This window comes from Crotalus tigris, unplaced genomic scaffold (assembly GCF_016545835.1).
Source record: "Crotalus tigris isolate CLP2741 ecotype Arizona unplaced genomic scaffold, ASM1654583v1 scf7180000024291.2576520, whole genome shotgun sequence".
Taxonomy (NCBI): domain Eukaryota; kingdom Metazoa; phylum Chordata; class Lepidosauria; order Squamata; family Viperidae; genus Crotalus; species Crotalus tigris.
Window position 1 is genome coordinate 283,668 of NW_024100464.1, and position 26,948 is coordinate 310,615.

The 26,948-nt window shown below is 37.7% G+C and overlaps 1 protein-coding gene across 1 annotated transcript in view; it reads right to left on the reverse strand.

Annotated features, from left to right (window-relative positions):
* The window catches only part of GALNT16 (polypeptide N-acetylgalactosaminyltransferase 16), a 184,085-nt gene that overhangs the window by 16,802 nt on the left and 140,335 nt on the right, over positions 1-26,948 (reverse strand). Inside the window, exons 6-13 of the mRNA XM_039324017.1 lie at positions 26,412-26,533; positions 19,608-19,695; positions 15,978-16,062; positions 14,311-14,414; positions 10,963-11,089; positions 8,554-8,646; positions 6,055-6,138; positions 4,488-4,629 (exon numbers count right to left, since the gene is read on the reverse strand). Coding sequence (XP_039179951.1) covers positions 4,488-4,629; positions 6,055-6,138; positions 8,554-8,646; positions 10,963-11,089; positions 14,311-14,414; positions 15,978-16,062; positions 19,608-19,695; positions 26,412-26,533 — 845 coding nt within the window. The remainder of the gene's footprint in view (positions 1-4,487; positions 4,630-6,054; positions 6,139-8,553; positions 8,647-10,962; positions 11,090-14,310; positions 14,415-15,977; positions 16,063-19,607; positions 19,696-26,411; positions 26,534-26,948) is intronic.

A 26,948-nucleotide genomic window follows, 5' to 3' on the forward strand; every position in this document is an offset into this window, starting at 1 on the left:
TTCGTTTTGTCTGGACAAAATTGAACAGAATTAGGTATGATAGTGGAACAAGGGCCTCTGCACTTATTCCATCAGTGGGGATGGAAAGACTATCCTTGTTGCAGTTGTGGTGCTGACATGCAAACTGTTAAACATATTGTGCTACATTGCCCATGATGTATGTTAGCTGGTTTCCTAGAAAATCTGCATGAAGCAAAACCAGAGGTGATCACCTGGATAGCTTAATTGGACATCTAGTTATGAAGGCACTACTATACCCCTATGGAAGTTTTACTTAGAATTATGTGGACTTATAGGTTTACTTCTCTTATGTTCTCATCTTACAATTATTATTATTATTATTATTATTATTATTATTATTATTATTATTATTATTATTATTATTATTACCTGCCTGAGCAGGGGATTGGATTTGATGACCTCCAAGGTCCCTTCCAACTTTTTATCATTATCATTATTATTGATCATCGCACAGTCAGCCTGATGTTCAGACTGGATTTGGCATTTTGTCTACCTATCAAGTCCTTATCCAGGACCTGGGATAGGCAGATGTGACTTTTTATTATTATTATTATTATTATTATTATTATTATTATTATTATTATTATTATATTAATTAATATTAATATTGTAATATTAGCCACCTCTGGCTAAAAAAATGACAGGAGAAAATGTTGCTGTTCTACCTGTGTTAAGTAGAAGAAATTTGCTGATTTAATAGAGCAAGCTCAATTAAGCCAGATATTACTGATGTTCTTGGCAGCTGCCATCATTTTAAAAAGCACTGTCCTGTGGACTGGAATTGTTTACATTGTGTTTACCAGTATACAAATTGGTAGGATGCAAACTCAGCACACACAAAGGATAAGTACATTTTAAATAAAATTACTGGGGTAAATAGAGCAGTGATTTTTTTTTAAAGATGGTTGATATCCATATAAGTCACTCAGAGATGATATTTTTAAAGGTCAGTTTTTGAGTACAAGCCTTTTAAAAAGGCAAGAAATTATTTTCATATGTGAAAGACTTCAAATATGGAATGAGAGTGAAATCATCATGTGATTTGGAAAATACCAACTTGGGTACTTTCATTTGTTTGGCTTTGAAGCTGCCCAACTCTGCAGCAACACTGAGCAATCTATAAATAAAGAAAACAAAATACTTAAAATTTTTCTTAAAATAATCTGGTGCAATTCAAAATTCCTCACTTCACAGGGACCTTTCATAGCATTCTAATTTGTCCCCTCTAATTGGACAATAGTTTGGGACTATCTAGTCTCCTGCAAAGAGATGGGCTCCTTCTATCCACTAACAGAAGGGAGGGAAAGGAAATTATTACTATTTTTATAATAGCATATCACAAATTTCTCATTCTCTCTACAATCTTCTATAACTGCCCTAAATCAGCTCTGAAATGCTGCACCCTCTAACGCTCTGGAAAGGTGGACTGGGGTCTATAAGCACCATAATGTTTCTTCTCCTCTTTCTACCAATAAGAATATTTTGACAGGAAGTGAGCTGGATCCATTTCATTTGCTGGTCCAAAGATTTCAGTTTTCTTCATTGCCTACTTTTGGCACAGGCTATACTAGAATAGACTCTGCCCCTTAATTTCTGGAGCAAAAAAATAATCTTATTTTTATTTTAATCTAATACAATAGGACAGAGGTGTCAAACTGCCGGTCCCTGGGCCGATTGCATTATGCATAGGCTGTGCCCACCCCAACTCTGGCAATGTGAAAAAAGTCATGATATGTCACGACACGTCATGTGATATGACGAATTTGACACCCGTGCAATAGGAGAACATATCAGCCAGTTTTTAAATCTATTTCATCAGCTGTTGCCTATGGTGTCACATTAGGGATGCATTTCAACACCCTTAACAAACCAAATAAGAGTAAAAGCCAACTTTATTGATTTATTCCCTCATCTAATAACTATCCTTTTCCATAGGCAATTGGCATATGCTTTCTTTGCTTAGATAATTCCCAGGATATAGATATAGTTCAATGAATTTCAGCTATTTCGTACAACCACAAAATAGCTCAACAAGTCCAATGAAAGAGCACACTGGATTTGGTCTGCTCATTCATCCCCAACCATTAACAGATGTGAGTGAGCTTTTACTGGCATCTGGTATTCTATTGTAAACTTTTGCTTGCTCAAGTTATTTCTTCTTTGTTAGCATCTAAAATAATTCTCAGGGAAAATCCTAAATTTAGACAATGGTATTAATTTATGCCATCTTGTCCCATCATCCCTTAGGCTACATAACTGTTTTACTGCTATCCATAAGAAATTGCAGAGAAAGAAGCTAACATTTCAAGCTATTTCTGGATATTTTGAACTGACTTTTACTTAATACAGTACAGTGATATATAATCTATTCGAGAGAAAAAATGAACTCAGATTTAGCTTAGTAGATTTTTCTAGACAATTTATGACAATTTTACTTCCCAACATGATGCTCAAAGCTACCCCCAGTCCAGTGTTCTTTCTGACTTTTTACATTTTAAAGAATTCTTTTAATTTCTTTTATAGGAAACTGGCATGCTGCCAGTATAATTTTCATATCTAGGAATGCTTCTGGGCTCAAATGAGCTACAAAAGATTTTTTTTTTACAGAATAAAAATAATGAGTAGCAGCATTTGGGTGCTTAAATTGGAAGTACGTTCACTGGCATGGAAAAAAGGACAAAGATAAACAGAGGTAATAGAGGAATATCTCTTGAATAACAGACTGAAAATTTAATAAGTGTTGATTTCTAATCTATCATGGCAGTAATTTTTGGAATGGGTAAGTCATTTGTAGACGTTCTATGATAAATTCTTAACACTGCAGCCCCAAACACTGGGGAATCCCTGAAGAATTTTACATCATTTCAGGATAAAATTCAACTTGTACAGAATCATCTTTGATTATTACACCAGTATTATCTGTGGTGATGTATTAAACAGAACTTGAAACAGTATAAATATGGAAAAACTGTTTGATCTGGTAATTTAAAATTGACATTTTTTTCTTTAAATTTTCTTTTAGGAAGCGCTGCCCTTGTAGGCATTTCAGGGAATCTATCTGTATAAACATTATAAAGCTAAATGCATACTGCGGTCTTCACTGTTCACGTGTGCAAAGATCTATATATACATTCTTAGAATATGCACTCATTTTATATTTTCTTTTTTCATAAATTGAAGAAAGGTTGCATGTGAAACAACGTTAAGAAAAAGGTGTTGACTTTCAAAATACCATCATTATCATACTCTAAAAGAAAAGTTTTCCACCCCATCTAAGAGTCACTTAGGTGAGATAGGTGGCTGTACAAACTGAATATTTTTTTTAAAAAAACCCTTCCTATTCTACAGTCATACTTTTCTATATCTTTCTTTCTTTCTTATCTTCCACATCTGATGGATGCAGCAAGAACCTATTGTGTTATCTTATACTGAAGTATGTCTTGAGGGTCTTCTAAATAAATATTTGTATCTGGGTCACCTCTAATTATCCATCCTTCCTCACAGCTTTCTTAATGCCACAGAACTGACCTTTGACTGCCCTGTGCAGATAATATTCCTATCTTGCTGGAACACTTGGAACCCAATTCAGTCTGAGGCACACTAAATGGCTGTCTTTTGCCTTAGCTTTGTACTGAATGGCTGCAGGCAATTCTAATTTTGTAAGCTGTCCAAAGTCAGTTGGTTGAGATGGATGGCTATAGAAATCGAATAAATTAATAAATTTTAAGGATTGAATAAAAATCAGCCAATTTCATCTAAAAGTTAAAACATTGGAGCAGGAGTGAGGAAACCCTTGCATGGAAGCCAGCTAGTTGACTTTGGACTCTCTCAGTTCTAGAAAGAAGGCAATGGCAAATCATTCTGAAAATCTTGCCCAAAAAACTGCCTGGAGTTGTCCATGAAGTAGAATCTGACTCAAAGGACCCCCATCCTGCTCTCCCAAAACAGCAGAGAGTTGATCAGAAGACAAGCAATGTCTATTCAGGGATTTGAAAAAGGTTTCCAATTTTATAACGTTTACTGTTCGTATAATATTTTACCACAAGGATTCCATTTCATAACACTTCTTTGTGGAATTATTTATTTCTTCCAGGAGTTCAAGACAACAGGCACAGAATTCTTTCTCTACCTTATACTCATATCAACCAGTTTAGGATGCACTGAACTGAGAGATAGTAATTGTTAATGGTGCTAAGTAAGCAAGTAAACCTCCATGGCTGTGGCGGTTCTGAATGAGGGCTTCGACAATCCTGATTTGGCAGTACCTTGGCTGTGGCTATGTTGTTCTTTATACTTTCCTTGAACAGAGCACTGAGGCATGGTTGAACGATTATCCTCAAATGACTAACTCCCTCTACCAGAATTACAGATTCACTTATGTATGCTTTAAATGCATATATGTTTTCTCCAGGACATTCTACAGAGCAGAAAAGAAGACTAATGGGATGAACTTTGGTTGACCTTACCTGAGTAGCTACAGGATTGTTCACTGACCCTTTGCAGCTTCCAATCCCAGCTAGAGAATTTCCTGCTGTATCCTGGCCCTGAGATTCCAAACAATTTGCTCCTTGCTTGATGATCCCTGGGATCAGCTCCTTTTCTGGGACTCTGAGTGATTAGAGAGATCATCAAACACAAAAGGAGAAATTATAAACATCTTGCTTGTTACATACTCTATATCCCCATCAAATCAATAAATCAGCCATTCCAAACAAGTAGGTTGGGCAATTAGGCAGTTCCCAAAAAGACTATACGTGTCACTAAAAATACCAGTGAAGAACAATGGTCTGCATGACCTTTGTAATGCATATAGTAATTTATAGGTAGGGATGATAATTTAAAACTAATGACTGTAATATAAATATTATATAAATGTTATTTATAAAAATAAAATTCATTACTGAAATTTAAATATTATCTCTTCCTCTCTCTTTGATCCTTCATCCTAGAATGGAAATTCAATATATTGCATGAGGAAGATGGTGTCCAAGCAACCAGAGTGCCTTCTTAGTCTGCTGCCCACATGCTGAACATTCATGAGAAATTTTCTCTTCAGTTGGACTTCTTTATCTTGGACATGTGGACATGTATTGAACAAATCTTCAAATAAAGGGCCATAAATAGGAACCATGATAATCCTAATTATAAAAGGTAACTTCTGTCACATGCTCTCTCTTAAATGCATTCAGTGAAAGATTCCTAGAAACGTTTTATATCACATTTTTTTTGACATTGCACAAATTTACCACAAGCAAATCTTCACAGACTTTTTCACCTCCATATATATGTCAGAGGGTTTGACAAACTATTTCTAATAACAAAGAATATTCTATAAAACATTGTTAGACCTATTTTTCAGGAAGTAGCCTTTCTTCTTCCGTGTGTGTGTGTGTGTGTGTGTGTGTGTGTGTGTGTACACAAAGTGTACAGGGAGGGGTAGCAACTCTGGTTGAGGAGCCTGCTATGCTCTTTTTAGAACTGATTGGTTATCTTTGGTTCTCACCTGGCACTCAGCTCTCATCTGTGACTCCAAGTAGCTATATCACATGCAGCAGCCACAGATAAACTGCACAACAGCCTGCTTTCTTCAAATCCAAAGGATTACCAGAAACACACACAGACACACAGAGCTGGAATATACATTCCTCTCATATATCATTATTATTTTCTACTCTTTCATTCTTTGCTTAAGTGGGTTATGTATATTTCAAATCTGTTTTTTAATTTGCCTTTATCTCACCAGAATTATAACTGTTTTTGAAGATCTTATACTTCTTTTGCTGCATGCAACCTGAGGTCAGTCCTCACTGCGCTGTCTACCAATTAGTTTTCCCCATATAAACTCCTTTTTTCAGAGTTCAAAGAAACCAAACATAGAAAAGACATAGGTCAGATAGAGTATAATTGGAAGAAATATTTTAAAAATAAATTCCCACTGTAACAGCCACATTAAGAAAATAGTTGGTGCTTTCTTATTCCACAGTGGCAAAACACATATCATGCAGTTTTGCTGAGAGGTAAAGAATGACTCACTTGAGTTCTGGATAGACATTCTCCAAATACCATTGAAAGGATTTACAGTTCAGCTTCCTGCGTTGTTCCACTCGGTCTGCAATACTAGAAGCAAAAGTACCCTATAGCTATCTTTATTGTAAACATGAATAAAACAGAATTGTGTGATCCAGCAGCACATGAGTACATTTGCAGAATAATTAAAAGAACATTCAGCACTTCTAAGGTGCAACCATATTGGAATCAATGTTGTGGAAGCCTTTCAAAGACACATTTGCATGTGTGTGTGCTTATAGAATTGCCCATGCAAGCCCATTTGTTAACCTAAGAGCAGATGTGGGAAATCTTTTCCATCTGCCCGTTTTCTGTTATTTTTTTATTTCCCCAACAATTCTTTCTTTTTCTTTCTCCATTAATATTTTTATGGTCTAGATAGAAGATCATGTGCAATATAAAATGTGTCGTAAAGTGACTGCATGACAGTAATGTAGCATGGGAAATGACAAGGATTTTTTATTTACCTTTTTCTTTTTTTTAATCAGAGTTCACGCATAAACTAAGAGTGAGGAGAAAAAGATCCTATTCAAAAAAAATCCTATTGATTCCATTAATGAGTATATACGAGAGATTCAAATACTGGTTTATCTGTCAATTTTGCCCTTCTTAATAATCCAGGCAATTACTTCTTTATTGTTTGAAATGTTGATGTACTATATCCATTACCAATTTGCTTTTTTAATAACAATGACAATAATAGATTATAGATGTCTGTTTGAAAGGATACTATGGATGTTTTGGCAGGCCAAGTTGATATCCTATGATCGGCTTTTTACAGTGTGAGTTAATATAAGAATATAGAAATTTAGAAAAGAGTTTTATGAGTAAGATATCAAGAGATAAACAACAGCGCCTGATAGCAAGACAAACACAGCACTGGAGTAAACTGCTTGTAACAACTGCAACATCTAATAAGGCAATATAACAGAAGCACTCCTGAGAAAAGAAACTGAAGTTAAAGAAAAACTTTAAGAATAGTTTCACCTTCCAAAATATGTTTTCGTAGGCCAGAGCAGACCTTATAATCTACTGTTAGTTAGGGCTGAGTGTATTACAGATGATTTGAAGGAGGTGCTTAAGAAGCACAAAAGCTGCACATCATGTAGCTGCTTCAAAAAGGGATTGTCTTTATGAATGTTCCAAAGCATCTAGTAATAGTAATAGTAGTAAAGTTGGAAGGGACCTTGGAGGTCATCTAGTCCAACCCCCTGCTCGGGCAGGAAACCCTACACCATTTCGGACAAATGGCTGTCCAGTCTCTTCTTAAAAACTTCCAGTGTTGGAGCATTTACTGCTTCTGGAGGCAGGCTGTTCCACTGATTAATTGTTCTCACTGTCAGGAAGTTTCTCCTTAGTTCTAGGTTGCTTCTCTCCTTGATTAGTTTCCACCCGTTGCTTCTTGTCCTGCCTTCAGGTGCTTTGGAAAATAGCTTAATTCCCTCTTCTTTATGGCAGCCCCTGAGATATTGGAATACTGCTATCATGTCCCCCCTTGTCCTTCTCTTCGTTAAACTAGACATACCCAATTCTAGCAACCGTTCCTTATATGTTTTAGCCTCCAGTCCCCTAATCATCTTTGTTGCTCTTCTCTGTACTCTTTCTAGAGTCTCAACATCTTTTTTACATCGTGGTGACCAAAACTGGATGCAGTATTCCAAGTGTGGCCTTACCAAGGCATTGAAGAGTGGTATTAATACTTCACGTGATCTTGATTCTATCCCTCTGTTAATGCAGCCTAGCCTATCTCTTCCAAATCATTTTCCAAGCATGCATAGTTTTAATGTTAATGTTAATTCCTATTCTGGAGAAATCCTTTTGAAATTCTTCATCGTCCCTCTTTGTTTTAACCACCCTAAATAGTTTGAAGACATCTGTAAAGGTGGCCACTTACCTATCTCAAGGTAAAATATATTTAAAAGGCAATAATAAAATAAAATAGTAACAGAAATCCTATTGTTAAATCTTTCTTGTGAAAATATTATTTTTGCTTTCAATTATTTAACCAGTCATCAAGCCATAAATAATTTTCTCCTCTTATTCCATGACTACTCAGTCCTAGAGATTTGAATAAGGAATTTGTCAAAAACTTTAGAAAGATCAAGTATACAATATCTTGTGTGAGATCCACTGGGAACTGAGTGGTGTATGTTTAATAAATTATCATTATTCTCCTCAAAGAATGTAAAAAAATGAGTGAGACAGGCCTTGTTTTTGCAGAAACTACACAGATTCTTATTCTTTAATTTTAGTAACTTCTGTTGCACATCCTTTCTTGAAAATTTTACATTTTAAATATGATTTGTGTTAAAAATACACACTTAAATTAATTTTATTTTATAATGCATATTTTAAAACATGTTTTGAACTATAAATCAAATATAATTCACAAAGAACAAAAGATTCAAAGATTCAACAATTCCATCTTCCTCAGATCAATTTAACTGAGGTGGTTTACATACTTACCTTCCAAATGACTTTCCAATAGCAGAAGGTCTGGCTTCATAATAATACTGTTTGTATTCATCCATCCACACCTCTGCTGTACGTTTGGTATTTCTGCAGGTAGGACAAGATAAGCCCTATTAAATGTCATTGTTGGGTAGGTCATCTTGCCATGACAAGTAGTTGCAGCACATTTTAAAGAATCTGCTATCCTAGTTAACTGTTATTATGTCACTAAACTTTGATGCAAGAGAAAAACATCTCAAAAAGTAGAAACCAAATGAAAAGAAGCTGCATTTCCTCAGTGTATGGACAAAACAGAGTCGATGTACAACATTTTAAAAGAACATACCTGAAGCATTCTAGAAAAGATATGATGAGTGGGGTACAAAGATAATGGGGCCAGGTATTCTAGCCCCATATATCTTCATTTACCACTCAACTGGTCCCTTATTCTTCCTGACCTTCACAAGGAAGTCTAAAGGAGAACTGTACTCTTATTTGCTTGAAGATGAAATTAGCTCCCTGATCATTGATGTGGAGTACAACTCTTCTGAAACTTGAGGAAATCACAGAAAATAAGGAATGGAATATAAGGATTTGAGTATGTAAGGAAGAGATGAGTTCCATTTTCTATGAATTTCTATGAGCTGTGGTGGCACAGTTGTTAGAATGCAGTACTGTAGACTACTTCTGCTGACTCCCAGCTGCCAACAGGTTGGCAGTTCAAGTCTCACCAACTCAAGGTTGACTCAGACTTCCATCCTTCTGAGGTCAGTAAAATGAGGACCCAGATTGTTGGGGGCAATATGCTGACTTTGTAAACCACTTAGAGAGTGCTATAAAGCATAGTGAAGCAGTATATAAGTCTAAGTGCTATTGTTATTGCTATTAATCTTTAAACTTCCCAACAGAAGACAACTTAGACTCCCAGAGAAGTGTTCTGAATATACAGTATCCTATTTTTTAAATTCATTTTAATTTAGAGTAGAATCCATTAATCATTTCTGACAGACTCTTGTACACTCAAAGTCTTTTGGGAGGGACTGAGGAATATTCCTAACCAAGTTTTGCTGCAGAAAAAGTTAAAAGAAATAAAGTATCCTGTTGCATACTTCTACTCACATAATGTTGGGGTCTATTGTTAAAGACTATTTAACTCCAACAGCTAAGCACTTTTCAGCAGTATTCTTAACATGGAAAAAAGTAAAAACATTGTGGGCATGGCAACTAAGGCATCCTTTATCTATTACTATCATTATTAGGTGCAACTCTGTTGCACATAAAAAAGATCTGGGTGTTTCAGTTATGGCCTCTTAACCTTCTTGCCTACTTTGGATTGTAAGCAGTGCCAATTATGTAGCAGGTTTGATAAACTTTGAGGCATCTTATGCTAAGGAGGCCTCTGAAGAGTTGTTTGTCAGTGGACCTAATTGACTGCAATATGAGGACAGGGAAATTGTTGTGTTGAATTATCATCTGGTCTTATTTTTGGACTTTACTAATACAAAATAGGAAAGTGCACCATGTGTTGTCTATCTTTGTGTGTGTGTCTACAGTTACCTAATGCATTTAATAATGACTGCTGCCATATATATCACTAGTCATTATTTTTCAGGAAGTTTACAGTATTAGTAGTACATGATCTTATTTCTGTAGTATTGTAATCCATAGCTCCTATATTTATAAACCTTAATTTTGGATATGGTATTTTTAACATTAAATGAAGCTCTGTGTCAAATCCATGTCATCATCTTTGAGCTATTTAATTACAGAACTCTGTACTAGATCTGTATTTCTTCTAAGTACACAATGGTTAAGCAAGTCTCCAAATCCCAAAGTACAATCTCTACAAAAACAATTGGGTCACAGTTTTTTCAAAACAAAATTTCTAAACATCAGGGAAGCTCTCATTGCAAACATGTATTATTAAAACAGAGAGTACAATATTAATTTGGTTAGGATTAGCCAGCTGACTCAAACATTTTTGTGTTCATATTAATATCCCAGAGTAAGGTCTAATTAGTAAAATTTTACTAATAAAATAAATATTAATAAAATGAAAACTAATTTTAAAAAAAAGAGAACCAATGTGTTGCAGTCTTTAAGATGCTGGCCTAGAAACCAGGAGACTGTGAGTTGTAGTTCCACCTTACTCATGAAAATTGGCTGGGTGACTCTGGACCAGTCTCTCTCTCTCTCTCTTAGCCCAACCCACCCTTGTGGGGAAAATAGGAGGAGAAAGGAGTCTGATGAATATTTTCCACCTTGTATTACTTATGAAGTAATAAAGACTGGATTTTAACAAAATCTAATAAAGAAATAAAATACTCAAAGGAATCTCTGACCAAACACCATACTTCAGTGAGAACTAAAAGTCCCTCCACCCTCCGGTTCTCTAAACTGGAATCAAGATTAAGCCATTCCTACTTGATATAGGTTAATGCATTGCCCTCGGGGAAGTCATATGGATGGCGTTTTCTGAAAACGTGACCCACTCGACTGCAGGGGACAATCTCCAAGCTACCTCCACACATCCAGACACGGAAAGAAAGCTCTAGAAAATATCCAAGGAAAGAGAATATGAGGTGAAACAAAGAACTACTTAATGTGCAGGTGGACGTGCTAGTGGTAGAAGCACAACTGGATTATAAAAAGAGAAGAAATTCACTGAAAATAAAGCTTTGTATGAGGGGAAGGGAAATCTTGCTCCTCCTCAGTTGTAACCTTTCCCCTGTTTCCATATGCTAGATCAGTATAATTTGATGTGGAAGGGTGGAGGCTTTTAAAAGGGAATTTTTTTGAAAGCTCCCAGAGAATATATGCCAGTGATGGCGAACCTTTTAGAAACCAAGTGCGCAAAAACTGGCCCCGCCCCTGCTCCACACTCCTGCTCCGCTCCCACCCCATCTGCCTGCAGGGCCACTCATCGCCTCCAGAGCCCACCACAGATCGTCCAGCAGCCCCAGCAGCCCCATGGCAGCCACGCCCTCTGCCCGCGCCCCACAGCATCAACTGTGCACAATGGGGCGTGAGGGCAGAATCTTGTCTACACTGCCTGGCTGCCATGTCCTTGACTGCACTGCTCTGCATGGGCCACGCTCGGGGCGACCCTTCTCCAGGAGGTGAGGAGGGTATCATGGGGGGAGGCAAGGCTGGGGCAATGGCACGTATGCCCACAGAGAGGGCTCCAAGTGCCACGTTGACACCTGTGCCATAGGTTCCCCACCACGGATATATGATATTTGATTTGATTTTTAAAAGGCTATCTATCAGAGGAAAATTCTCTTAACATAAAAAAGAAAGTCCATAACAATTTAGAGTGGAGAGGAGCAGGCTCCATGAGCAAGTACAAAATAAGAGACAGAATATCTTAATGGCACTGATGAAATTTAGTCAAGACAGAGTGTTACAAAAACCTATGCAGTCCCAAGCAAACCATTTCAGCTGTATGTATCAGTGAGACTGAAAACTGAATAAAAATTGTTAGAATTCTATCTAGAGAAACATGTAATCGACTCTAATCACTGCTTAGGGGTGTGTTTGCACTAATCAAATTTCATGCTCTTTAAAGTCTTTATAGACTCCTAGTATCTGGGCAGTATTATAGGAATGGCAAAGTCTGTCCATCATCTAAAGCAGTGGTTCTCAACCTGTGGGTCGGGACCCCATTTGGGGTCGAATGACCATTTCACGGGGGTCACCAAACCATGCTGTCTGCCATTTTTTCCCTTTTCCCTAGCTGTCCTACTCCCTCTTATTGGTGGCCACACCCACTTGGGGGTCACCACAACATGGGGAACTGTATTATGGGGTCACGGCATTAGAAAGGTTGAGAATCACTGATCTAAAGCATAATGAGCTCCTAAATCTGTGGAAGAATACATCTCCTTTCATAACGTCCAAAGTCCCTGTGCTTTTCATCTATTACAGGCTGAAGCTGAAATCTTTTGGCATACCTTTACTGTAGGATCATAAGCTCTCCTAAGAATGCATCATTTGGGAATCTAGATTCTGAGACACAGCCTCATCCTGTTTATTTACACTGAAGCATCCCTATACCTGTCCTTTGCTTTCAGAGATTTTACTGCTCCAGAATGAAGCTCAATTTTTTTATTAAAAGGATCAGGCTTTGTTGGTAAAAAGTCATTTGAATCTCAGAAAAACAGTGACCTTGCAAAGGTCTTATGTTTAATAAACATGGAAGCTCACTATTGTTTACTGATTTGAGGTTACAAAGAAAACATGAGAAAAGCTGCAGCAAAACAAATTGAAAACTGGAGGGGACAGAAGAGGGGGCTAGAAAATTTATGAGTATGTTGCATTTTGCATTGTCTTTGATGTGCTCTTCAACTGACCAATGAAAATTCATATTAGATGATGCAAATTATAGCAGCCCTCCAGATGCTGAACTCCAATTCTTAGCAGATCCAGATAAGTAATTAATGATCCTTTGATGATGAGAGTTGGAATCCAATAACTGGAAGGAACAGGTTCCCCAGCTCTCTATCAAATTCACCCATTTATTGCAATTCTTGTATCTTGTAGATCTCATATTCAGATATATACTGTGTTTCTCCAAAAGTAAGCTCTACCCCAAAAATAAGCCCTAGTTTTGGGGTGAGGCAGACACCTAAAAATCAAGCTAGGGAGGTGGAGCTGTCCCACATGCCCCGCACCCACTTACCTTGCAGCCAGGCCTCTCTTCGCCAGTTGACTTCTGCAGTGTCCCCAGGCCTGCATTTTGCAGTCAGAGCTCTTTCTAGAAAACATCTGCAGCCAAAAACTGAGCTGTGGATTGAATTCATAGCTCAGTTCTCGGCTGCAGTAGCCTTTCAGAAAGGCCTTTGACTGCAAAATGCAAGCCAGAGCTCCATTCTCAGCTGCAGAATGAAGCTGCTCCTTCAGCCGCAGAAGAAGTGGGCCAGCTGGGCGGGGCTGTCAGTGCCAGACATAAGTGGAAAAGACACCCCCACCCCAAAATAAGACCTGGTTCCTCTTGGAGGCAAAAAAAAAAGACCGGGTCTTATTTTGGGGGAAACACAGGTAGTTGGTGATCATAATATCTACCACTTTTTTTGTAGAAGCTGCATAAGTCCAAAGGCAGTTGCTGAGGAATGTGGCTAGATATTATCAAGGACGCAAGTGCTTTCATTTCAACAAAGCTTATTTCATAATCTGGTTTTTATGATTTTTTCTTGGAACTATTTATCTGTTCTTGCTGTTCTACCATCTTTTATTGTAGTTGAATGGTTTTTAACTACATTTTATTATATCTAAGCTAGACTTGTACCATGTCCATATTTCCCCAGTTCAAAATGTTAGGCTTGCAAAGTCCCTAGATATCTTTCAGTCATTCAGGCATTTCTTTCTGCCATTTTTTAGTCTTATCTAACATGAGTACGACAAAATACAAACTGTAAGTGAAATATTTAATGTAACACTTAATATACATTTTCAAAAGTACTTTCTTCTTCTAGATCCTATCACTAAATATACCCATAGGAAATATCTAAGATAACAAACAATGCAAGTATTGCCAGAGTGTCATGTAAGAATGTGTAGGAAGTGTTGACTTACTCAAAGCTGAAAAGGCAGGACTGCCTGGTGACAAGAAAGAGACTCTATCTCTGTGCAAGTAGATGCTGAATAAAGTCTGAGTTTTCAGTGCTTCCAGTCAGGATAAAATATTATATTATGTGTCCAGGATTTCAGAACTGATTTGTGAAAAATTGATAAGAGAAGGCAACATAAAGGCAAATCAAAGTGCTAACTTACCAAAGTTCTCTCCTCCCCAGATATCCATCTGTATGTCATATTTTCCAAGATGGTTAAACCAAGACTTATTGATCACAAAAATTCCTCCTGCTATGACAGGTGTTCTAGTAAAAATGACAATGAGGAAGTGCAAAAGGTTATTAATAAAAAATGCTAGAGTGAAAAACAGAACTCTTCTACATTTGTAGGCAACCTATTCCGTACAAAATACTTTAGAAAAAATAAATAAGATAACTGAAAAACAATGACTTTCCTATGATTATGTATCATGAAAAAAGCTGTAAGTTTGTAATATTTTCATGATTGTTTCACAAAAATGACTACTCTGTACTTAATCTGCAAGGAGGTGTCAAAAACTGCAAAATGGTGGGCATAGTGTTGTGATCCTAACACCACTCACTGTGTATGTGCATGTAATGTGGATGAATGTACAAAAGGTGCAGGGTTTGGATCACAATACTATACATTTTCATTTTGCAAAATCCTCCCAACTTCTGGTTTTAAATATATTATACAGTATATAGTGATAACTTAGCTTTTCTTTAATGAGATTTTAGGGGAAAGTTTAGATTTTTAAAAAATCATTTTAATTATGCAGAGAAGACCTTTAGTATTAAGTGTGGCTCATTTATATGCCCCTCTGGCTAATGGAAACAGAGCAGTCTCCATCAAAGGGGATGAAAATTGAGAAAATCATGCATTCTCACAACTTGTTCCTGGCCTGTTAAAGTTAATTAAAAAGTCAAGTGAAAATGAACTGAAGAATGTGCGTATTGAGGACATAAAGAAATACTGCTTCCTTTGCTTGCAAGTGAATTCTATGAGAAGGTGAAGACGTCTCCAAGGGGAGAACAGATCAGTCTCACTCATCTCCACTATCCAGAACACTAGATCAGAGTGGTCCAGGTTCGCAAAGTTGACCAGCAATAAACAAAATTGGCTAAAGGATCCTAAATATTTGGATTGCAGAGACTGAGAGCGCTACACTTGTCTGCTACATTTCCTCAAATTAGAAACTCTTATCCTGCCATATATAAATCTATTTGGAACACAGTTCACATAAATGTAGGGCTTGGTGTTATTGCTATTTGAATATACTTGCAACATATTCTTACTGTTCAAAGAAACCCTAGATTTAGCTAGACTTCCTGGTCCTTATCTACAATTTCCACTATGCTTTAAATAGAACATGGTGCACAAGCCAATGAATGTGTGAGTCATCACAAAAGCCTTGGGTTGATGAATTGGTCTAAATCTTGAGAAAAAACTCCTGTGCTGGAAGTAGAAAGTGGATTCTATTCCAATTTGTAGCTTACATACTGCCCGGGAAAAGATCAATTAAATGCACATATTTTTCAAACAGGAACAGTAAAATTTAAACAAGTACAATCTATAAAAGCCACACATGATTATACAATACCTAATATATTGCCATTATTATAGCAGTGCAGTGGAGCCAACAGACAGAATTTCAGGTAGTTGTCAAGAATGTTAACATCTTTCAGGAGCAAAAGATAGACTTATTACCTCTCATAAGTGATGTAAACATAACTTCTGAATGTTCCTCATGGTTACATCAACCAATGAGACCATTTCTTATATAAAGTGAAAGCTGAAAGATTACATCTAAACTGGATTCCAAGATGAGCTTGCATGAAAGAATTTACCTAATAGATTGGGTAGGGTCTGTCCTGGACAACTTTTGCTCAATGGGAATCTGTTCCCATTTAAAATGAAGACTCCAGTCAAATCCTAAAATGTAGAACATAAAAACACATGGAATCTTAAAGGTTAACTAGCATTTAGCATGATAATTAGGCATTTTTATTTCTACAGACATGATTCCAGAGAAGCAAAGGCCTTCTATAGGATAGTCCTATATGCAGATGACCAGCCTGGCTTTAAAGAATCACAGCAGGTACACTCACTGGTATTTATCTGTGCTCAGTAACATCCCAAACTTCCTATATTGGTTCGCAGAAAGAAAGGCAATAATTAGTACTTTAGCTTTCTACTCAGGTTGTCCTATGCCTCATTGGCTGCCAAAGTTATGAGACATTAATCAGTTCCCTCAATGGGATGACATGTATTTCCGGGAACAAAGTGTCTCTGTTTATTGTAATTGGCTTTTCCCCATACGCATCACATAAAAATGCCATCTGACTTACGAGTGTTGCAAATTCAGTATATCTGGTGGGAAGGCTTGGCTAGCGAAAGATGCATGCAGGTGAGAATTGCAGAACTGAAAGGCAGGGAACACTGAGAGGTGCATTTGCAAAAGGAAATAAAGTACACTGAGGGAGGTTTCAAAAACTGAAAAGGGTGCTTGAGGCATAGCAATTTTTTTAGGGAAAAGACCGATGCTTGGATTTCCTGCAGTCTGGCACAGTGGAGCCAACTGTTGCATCTGAGGCTAATCTGCACAAATGGCTTATCCTGGCAGCGTGACATCTGGCTCACATGATACATAGAAGGCAATTTTTTTGGCATAGTTTTCCTCAATATTTTGTTTTCTTCCTTGACTACTTTATGATTGTTTGGTGGTCAGCTGAAGGAGGAATGGGACAACTTACCACGGCCAGCTTGCTATGGCCAACTTGCCACAGCCAACTCATCATGGCTAACTTGTTGCAGGACAACTCACTATGGCCAACTCACTGTGGGACAACTTGCCATGGGGCAATTTAACAATTCAATTTAATTATTTAAAATAAATAAAAAAAATATTTTAAATTTTGTCATCTACATTTCATTTTGTCCCTGTTTCTGCATCCCTTCTTTAATGATTCTATTTCACCATTTCTTTGATATTAGTGTAACTCTTGTTCCACAGTGAGTCATCCTGTGGCGAGTTGGCCATGGCGAGTTGTCCTACAGTGAGTTGGCCACAGCAAGTTGGTAGTGGCAAGTTGGCTATGGCTGTCATGCCTCCGTCAGAGCCTGAATCTGCTGAGGAAAATGAGCTGGAACAGGACCCTATGGAGGTCAAGGGCGAGGAATATGGGGAAGAGCAGGCCGAGGCAGGCCAGGGCCTTTTAGGATTGGGGCAGGATGAACATGAGAGACAGAGCTCAGGCAATGAGCAAGGGCCACCCCCTCCTGATCCTAGAGCACGGAGAGTGGAGAGGAGGGAACAATGCAGGCAGGCTCAACTATTCAGGAAGAGAGTGCCCTGCCCCTCTCCACAAGGCACACCTGGAGACTGAGGCTTAAGGAGACGCTATGGGGAGGGGCATTTGTCGGGAACAAACACTGATTTCTTGGAGTTTTGTGTGCTGTTGCTGATCGTGGAAACAACTCTCTGATCTCTTGTTCGGTGTTGTGATTTCTGCTTGGAAACCCTGAAACTCTGACCATTGGACTGGCTGACAAACTTGATTTGTGTTCAAAGACCTCGGATTGTATTTTGGATTCTCTTCTGTATTTCTTGTATTTCCACAGACTCGTTAAATTTTGGATATATGTTTCATTCCTTGTTATCTACATGGCCTTGAGTGAATTACTCTTCTAATCTAACTGTATGTGAAACTACTTGCAGTTAGAGGCTGCTGAAGGTGTGTGTGTCTTACTTTGTTCTGAGCCTTGCCAGAAACGTGTGAGCATTTGGGGAAAATTTGGAGCAATTAAAAGGCGGTTTCAATTGCCAGCTGACTGCATTGACTCTGTGTCGTGCCCAAGGTCATCACAATGGCTATTTGGCCATGATGAGCTGGCCATGGTGAGCTGGCCATGGCAAATTGTCACAGATCCAGCTGAAGGTTTTGTGTGCTACTGAGAAAATGTGCTTAGTCTTATGGTATTATCACTTGTTAGTGGCTCTTTTTCTGCAGCTCTTTTTCTTGGAGGACTAAGAAGACATAACAGGGCAATTGACTAGAGGTGAGCCTAATTTAGCCCTATATAAAACTGGTTCTCTTGTGGGCAAAATCTAATTCCCTGAGTGAAAGTTGGTTTTTGAACCCTTTTTGGTATTCTTATAACACATTAACTTACCCCCATTGACACAGTTAACGTTTGTTGTGGGCAAAGGCCATATAGTACTATAGACTGGTGATTACCTTGTGCTTGCATTTGAAATATAGCTGAAATTAGGCTGTATTCATGGACATGTGCCCATCCAACAGCAAGGAGCTTGCTCATCCTTTGAGAAAGATCAAGTATCAATCTCTTTGACAAAGACAGTATTCATAATATGACAAGGAGGAGGAGGAGGAGGAAGAGGAGGAAAAACCCAGTAAAGTATACTGGCATACACACAGTCTTACTTATCAAGAAGACTATTAAAAGGATTGAAGGAAATGTGAATGCTTGTGCATTATATTGAGGAATAATATCTTATCGAGAAAACCAACAGGGACATCAAGCATGTGTGTAAAGAAAATGAGCAGACCCATCCAATTCTGTGCTTTAGATGGCTTTCAGAAATGCCCCAAAGGAGCAGCAATATGTTGGAGGTCATTTATGCTTAGAAATGTGTTGCTGTCCTTTTGTGCAGCTAGGACTTTTGAGGAACCAGTAATTATTAATACCCTGCTCTAAATGTTATCAATAAATAAATTTAAATGTTAGCATATTTTACTCTGGTTTATTTATTATTGGCCAAATGACATTGCATTTTTATGATTAATAGTGTTTAATTTGTAATGAATTTTAAACGTTATGATATTAGTATTATTGGAATAAAATGCCTGATTTATCATATTTTCTTATGAAAGAAATTAGTACTCAGCTTCTTTTTGATGTAATGCCTTTGTCATGTGTTCCTGCTGAAATGCTATTTTTTCTAATATTACTGTTCTTACGATGTGGAAAAGACGCGAATAGGAGAAAGCAGCAGCAGCAGCAGCAGGAAAGGCAGATGTTGCCATGGCTGGATCAGGAAGCTATGCAAATTGTGATCCCTGCAAGGCTACATTCTCAACAGCCTGTTCAAAGTTACAGATGTTATGAATCCTACAAACAAACAAACTTGGTCAATTTTAACTGCCTGCAGAGGAAAGCATAACTTTAATACCATTTAATATCAGTGGGGCTTTTATTGTATCATCACCCTGCCTTATTCAGAGAATTGTATAGGGACGAGGTTATGCTACCTTCCATTTGTACCTTTCACACATTTATCTTCTTGTCCCACAGAAGATCAATTCACAAGCATAAAGCAGAATATTTGCACAACGTCTTTGGACTGCTTGGCTAGAAGTGCCTCAGGAGATGAAAGGAATCTGTCACATGGGGCTGATTCTCGGAGATAAAAACTCAGAAACATCCTATTTCAGAATCTCTTTAGTCTTACCTACCTCCTCTCAAATCTGCTGATGCTGCTAGATAGGCAAAATTGTCCAAGCTGATGACATCAATAATAGGACTCACCACACGAGTATAATCCTGAAAAAGTAGAGAAAAAGAAAGAATGCTGGATATATATTTTTTTCTAGGAGGAAAGTAATGTTTCAAGAGGGCTTCAAGATGGAAATGGTAGAAGGAAAACCTTCAGGTTTTTAAATTGATATTCACATATGTGACTGCAGCCCGTAGATTTTTTCAATGCAAAGAGGGAAACTTTTACAATGCAATTATTGTTCTTCACTTTCAGGCATTAAGTACAGCACACCATTTCAAAGTTTTATTGATCAGATAGACTCTCAGATACTGTTAGTGTAATTTCTTGCAGTCATCTACAAAAAGAGTTGCTAAATTAGAGGAGTAGACAACCTGGTTCTCTTCAAGTATTTTTTTTTAAAACTATAATTCCCATTGATGCAGGGGTGTGGAGTTGATCTAGGCCTGGAGCTAATACCTCAAGTGGAAGTGTCCATGATTAAAAAAACAAAAACAAAAAGAATGACCCCAAGTTTCCCCAAAAGTCACTGAAAAACCATAGAAATATAATCTGATACAGGAAATGTATGACAGGCTTTTCATCCTGGTCACAGAACAAAAAATTGTAGAAACCCAAATCTTTGGATCTTGCTGTTCTTCAATATATTTTAGGTAGCTGTCTAATGAAGGCACGAACTCCAGGTTTTGTCTCTGCAAATTCAAAGTCTTGTCTCTTCGGTTTTTCAGAAATGTTTCAGAAATAGTAATATCAGAAGTTATATTGAATTTATAATTATAGAACATAATCAGAAATTCATTGAATGTTATTTCTTGGAGAAATAAAATATAAGTCAGAGGAAGGTCTTTCTATTCCTGGATAAACAGTCCAACTTTAACTGATAATTCACAAGCACTAAATTCCACTTCTGTAGTGCAAAAATAGCATTTATCCTCTTATGAGTGACACTAAGATACTCTGGAAAGTTTCCTTGTAAAAAACTAATCAACACAGCAGCAAGGTGTAACTTTCTTCTGTCATAGAATTTACTAATGAGTAAGTTCTTCAGCACTCTGGGGAAGAGATACAAGTAAACTCTGCGGGGTTTGGATGTGACTGGTTGAGTGCAAAATAGAAAGAAGAACAGAGAAATATAGGAAGAGACAAAAATGTGTGGTTATTTCTTCTTGTTCCAGAAAAATCTTTGCAAGAGAAAGCCAATGGAACATATTGTCTGAAATGGTATAGGGTTTCCTGCCTGAGCAGGGGGTTGGACTAGATGAGCTCCAAGGTCCCTTCCAACTTCTATTTATTTATTTATTATTATTATTATTATTATTATTATTATTATTATTATTATTATTATTATTATCAATCATCGCACAGTCAGCCAGATGTTCAGACTGGATTTGGTATTATTATTATTATTATTATTATTATTATTATTATTATTATTATTATTAATTACTAAGCACATAATGATCAGTACAAGTTTGTTAAGCCTTACTGTCAGCATCAGTAAAGTGGTAATTCTGATTAAGCAAGCCTTCTTAATGGATTTTTTTCTTAATCCACAGAAAGGGTCATCATTATTTACAGTTGTACTATTTTACAGTACAAGTCTTTGTGTAGTCCATAAATTTTCTGTAGCTATTTTATCCATGGCTTCAATTTCATTTTTCTTAATGCATTTATTTTTTTGACATATACAGGCTTTTAAAAATTACATTTCCTCAATGAAAGCCCTTTTACAAATAAAATGATTGTACATAGTTCAATACTGTGCACTTTTTTTCATCTTTCTCTTGTTAACTTTGCTTGAGGGATTTCCTTCTAATGCTAATATTTATGCCACCACAACGTTTATTGAGGGTATGCAATGGGATCTAGGGCAGAATTAAAAGAATTAAACATCTCTAGAATATATAATCAATAAAGAAAACTCAGGAGAAAGTTCCATCTTTATTGGAACTCCAATAGAGTTTGCAGCAATTATATACTACCTCAGTTGGCCTAATAAAAATTGCTTAGTCTGAGTGCTTTGTAAGTAGAAAATCAGGATTAAGTATTTGAAATCTATAAACACATTTTAAATACTTTTACTATGGTTATTTTTTAAAGCTTAACTTGGGATTATATAAACAAAGGAGTGAGCAAAGGACTAGAAGCAAGTATTTATCTCTTTGTCTAGGCTGATTCAGTTTCAGTAACTTTGCCAGATGTTCACCTTTAAACATTAGAACTGTTAGGGCTAAAGAAAACAGTCAAGAACAGTATTGATAAGCTCCAAAAGATCTGAGTGCTAATTGGTATGATATATAATAGAGACCAACTTGAGAAATAATGGTCTTGAAAATTATGTGTAAGAAAAAAATTATGTGTTAAAAAAACCCTAACTTGAAATTCTTCAGTGCAAGGATTGTGTGCAGATATTCCCCTGGGATTTGGACACAGGGACAAAGCCCGGGGTTTGGAGATATCTATACATATATCTATACACTGTTATATAGATACAGATATCTATACACTGTTCATGCCTTCTTAAATGAACAGTGCAAAGAAATAGAAGAAAACAACAGAATAGGGAGGACCAGAGATCTCTTCAAGAAAATTGGAGATATGAAGGGAATGTTTCATGCGAAGATGGGCATGATAAAGGACCAAAATGGCAGGGACCTAACAGAGGCAGACGAGATTAAGAAGAGATGGCAAAACTACACAGAAGAACTATACAAGAATGAGCTTAACGTCCCAGATAACCACAATGAGATGGTCACTGAGCTCGAACCAGACATCCTAGAATGTGAAGTGAAATGGGCCTTAGAAAATCTGAGCAACAACAAAGCTAGTGGAGGTGACAGTATTCCAGCTCAGCTATTCAAAATCTTAAAAGACGATGCAGTAAAAGTGCTACACTCAATTTGCCTGCAAATTTGGAAAACTCAACAGTGGCCACAGGATTGGAAAAGATCAGTTTACATTCCAATTCCAAAGAAAGGCAATGCCAAAGAATGTTCAAACTATCGCACCATTGCACTCATTTCACATGCTAGTAAAGTTATGCTTAAAATCCTACAAGCTAGACTCCAGCAGTATGTGGATCGAGAACTACCAGAAGTACAGGCAGGATTTCGAAGAGGCAGAGGAACTAGAGATCAAATTGCCAACATACGCTGGATCATGGAGAAAGCTAGGGAGTTCCAGAAAAACATCTACTTCTGCTTCATTGACTATGCTAAAGCCTTTGATTGTGTGGATCACAACAAATTGTGGCAAGTTCTTAAAGAGATGGGAGTACCAGACCATCTTATTTGTCTCTTGAGAAACCTATATGCGGGTCAAGAAGCAACAGTGAGAACTGGACACGGAACCACTGATTGGTTCAAAATTGGAAAAGGAGTCCGGCAAGGCTGTATACTGTCGCCCTGCCTATTTAACTTATATGCAGAGCACATCATGAGAAAGGCAGGGCTAGATGAAACAAAAGTTGGAATTAAGATTGCCGGGAGAAATATCAACAACCTAAGATATGCAGATGATACCACGCTAATGGCAGAAAGTGAAGAGGAACTAAAGAGCCTCTTGATGCGGGTGAAGAAGGAGAGTGCAAAAGTTGGCTTGAAACTCAACATTAAGAAAACCAAAATCATGGCATCCGGCCCTCTCAATTCCTGGCAAATAGATGGGGAAGAAATGGAGGTAGTGACAGATTTTATTTTTCTGGGCTCCAAGATCACCTCAGATGGGGACTGCAGCCAAGAAATTAAAAGACGCTTGCTCCTGGGGAGGAAAGCTATGGCAAATCTAGACAGCATACTAAAAAGCAGAGACATCACCCTGCCAACAAAAGTGCGTATAGTCCAGGCCATGGTTTTCCCAGTTGCAATGTATGGCTGTGAAAGTTGGACCATAAGAAAGGCTGAGCGCCAAAGAATTGAGGCCTTTGAACTATGGTGCTGGAGAAGACTCCTGCGAGTCCCTTGGACTGCAAGGCGTTCAAACCGGTCAGTCCTAGAAGAGATCAACCCCGACTGCTCTTTAGAAGGCCAGATCCTGAAGTTGAAACTCAAATACTTTGGCCACCTAATGAGAAGGAAGGACTCACTGGAGAAGGGCCTAATGCTGGGAAAGATTGAGGGCAATAGAAGAAGGGGACGACAGAGAATGAGATGGCTGGATGGAGTCACTGAAGCAGTAGGTGTGAACTTAAATGGACTCCAGAAGATGGTAGAGGACAGGAAGACCTGGAGGAACGTTGTCCATGGGGTCGCGATGGGTCGGACACGACTTCGCAATTAACAACAACAACATACATACATACATTTAACCCATTAATCACTTCTTGACCTTTTAGCTAAGATCAAGTGTAGCTCTTGACTAACCTATTAATTTATATCTGTTTTAGCTCCCATCATTGTAAAGAAAAAAGAAAAATCCTGGTAATTAAAAATATTCAAAATCCTCAGTGCCCTGACAGAAATACACATTTTCTTAAAGAGAGGAATGACTGGCTTTTTAAAAAAACATTATACCGACACACCTGATTAACTCACAATGAATTTACCATACAAACATCTAAGACTAATCCTGATTCTCCACATACCTGCATAAAGGTAAGTCTTTCAAACTCTCGCCCTGCCATCTATTCCTACACAATGATAAGTCATTTTGGAGCAATCTTCTTCTCTACTACAAAGTAGAGTGCCTTGTGGATCTCCTTTTGTATAGCAGTAGTTGTCGCTATTGTTGTTCCATTCAGCAACATGATTTTATGAACAAATATAAATCAGACATTTATAGGCTGCTGAGGGGGAGGATTTATTAAGCTGAGGGTTCTCACATCTCCATCTCAGACTGTTCACCTTCTTCCCCTGTTGGCAGAAGCTGAACATGTCTGCAATTTGCATTCCTACTGGTTCTTCCTACCCGTCTCCTGGGCCTTGTTAAATATCTAAGAAAGTTCTTTTTTAAAAAAGACTGTGCAGGCATTACAGCTGGCAGGAAGATCAGCCTACCTATTCTCTGCTCCTGCAGATCACACCTTCTTCCTGACCCTTTGGCACATCCAGAATGAGAACTGCCTACTCAGCTCTGTCATGTATCTTTCTTTTTCCTCTTTTACTTCAGAGTTAACCCATTCTTTCCATGCTCACTCTGCACAGCACTGTTATGGATTCACTTTGGATAATTCAGGCCGAGGAAGGGAAAACAAGTAAACATGGGTTTCATCCTTATTGTATATTCTACTTATTGCTTCATAAGTTATACTGTATAGTAAAATTTAAAGTCTATCTAATATAATATCTTGGTTCTGTTTTTATACCTAACTTAACCTACATTCTGGGTCATTTTTTATAAACTTACTTATTTACAGAGTTTTCACCCTTTCTTTTAGCTTGAGGACTGAAGTCAAATAGCGTATATTCTCCACTTTTATTTTTCACTGTCAGTTTCTTTAAACAGTATTTTCTTAGCCTCCTAATTCACACTGTAGGAGACCTGTTTGCCCGTCTTTTGGAGATTCCAGATGCACGAGTCACTTGGAATACACTTCCCCTTTTATCTCAGATTGTAGATTCTTTACCCTGCATGGCAGTTCTCTGTTCTCAACCAACACTTCTTGTTTTTGTCAATTCAGTAATGATTCAGCTGCCCTGGTTGTCCCAGTCTCACATCTTCAACCTTTCTTTAGATGAAGTGACACAAAGCAGTGTTTCTCATCCTTGCCGGTTTTAAGATATGGTATGTGGACTTCAACTCCCAGAAGTTGGGGGATTCTGGGAGTTGAAGTCCACACATCTTAAAGTTGCCAAGGTTGAGAAACACTTTTCTAGATTCAAAAACTTTACCAGGTCTTTCTCCAGCACACTCCAGATTTCAGAGCCACCAGTCTCTCAATTTTCAGCACTCTCGCCATCTTTGCTTTTGTGAGGTATATTTATCAGCCAAAAAGTACCAAACAAGTGGAAAATAAATTCCTACTTGTGGGATCTTTGGTGGTCTCTGAGCTTGGTTATTTTCTTGCAGATGTTTTATTATCAAACATGGTAACATCATCAGTGCTAGAAAGGAGTGGGGCTTGCTTTCTGTTTATATACTAATGGCTTGCCTATCAAATTCCTATTTCTTCTGGAACAGTTGTGACTCCCCTCTGGAGGGAAAAACCTGCATCTTCCATGAACTTGGCTTCTGTCCAATGCCAGGCAGGATTAAAAATTGGTTCTTTTTCAATATATTATCACTGCCTTTCTATCAGCAGGTATATATGAAAGAAGAATTCACACTTTCCAATTTTCCTTCTATGAGAACCTCATTCTACGACATAGGAAATTAAACTTCACGTTGGTTAACTTCATAGTTTTGAGACCATGGAGCTTGATATAGTGAGAGCAACAGTTACAGCAAGATAAGGAATACATCAAAGAGAAGAAAGATATTAGAATGCCTCCTTTCTGTTTGTAAGGTATAAAAGTCAATTCCAAACTGATGGAAGTTATGGAGCCTCTTATGTGAACAGCTCACAGCAAGCTCCCATGAACTGAGCAAAGAAAACAAAGATTGCTGGAAAGAAAATCACAAAGTCCTAATATAGAGAGATATCAGCTATAAATTGAAAATGCTTTAACAGCTGGAATTCTTGCAGTGTGATTCCTTTTATTTCAATGAACCTTCCTAAAAAGAACTCTGAGAACTTTTGGTTTTAGGCAACTGCCAAAGAACCCGACATGACTCTGGTCAACTGAAAGCAAAAGACATGGACTAGAGATAAGGAAAACATGCTCACCTCTTTAACTCTCTGAAGCATTGGCTGCAACCATTCACTGTTCACTTCACAGTGGCTATCCAGAAAGGTGAGAATATCAGCTGTTGCGGTATCAGCACCTCGTACTCGGGAGCGGATTAGACCTGAAATGAGGGGGCAAGAAAATAAAGAGAGAGAAAAGTAGAAAAGAAACTAACTTATTTTAGTGAATGAATCAAAGAATCTATAAAGGAGAATGCTTATAGCTCAGGGTTGAAATAAAGGGGTCCATAGTAGTCTCTGCACTTGGTAGTTTTCTTGCAGATATTTAATTACCCAAACTAGGCACTATCATCTGTGCTGGTAAGGAATGGGTTTTGCTCTCAATTTATATTCTAATGGCTTGCCCTGCCTGTTGTGTCCTGAGCCTGCAAAAGCAGGCTCGGGACATTGCATTGGTCCCGGGCATTCCAAAAGCTGCCCGGAACCAGACAGAGCGGTGCCAGCATTGTGTGCATGCGTAAGGCGCGAAAACGCTTTGTTCCTATTGGTTGACATTATCCGGGTTTCTGGCCATAT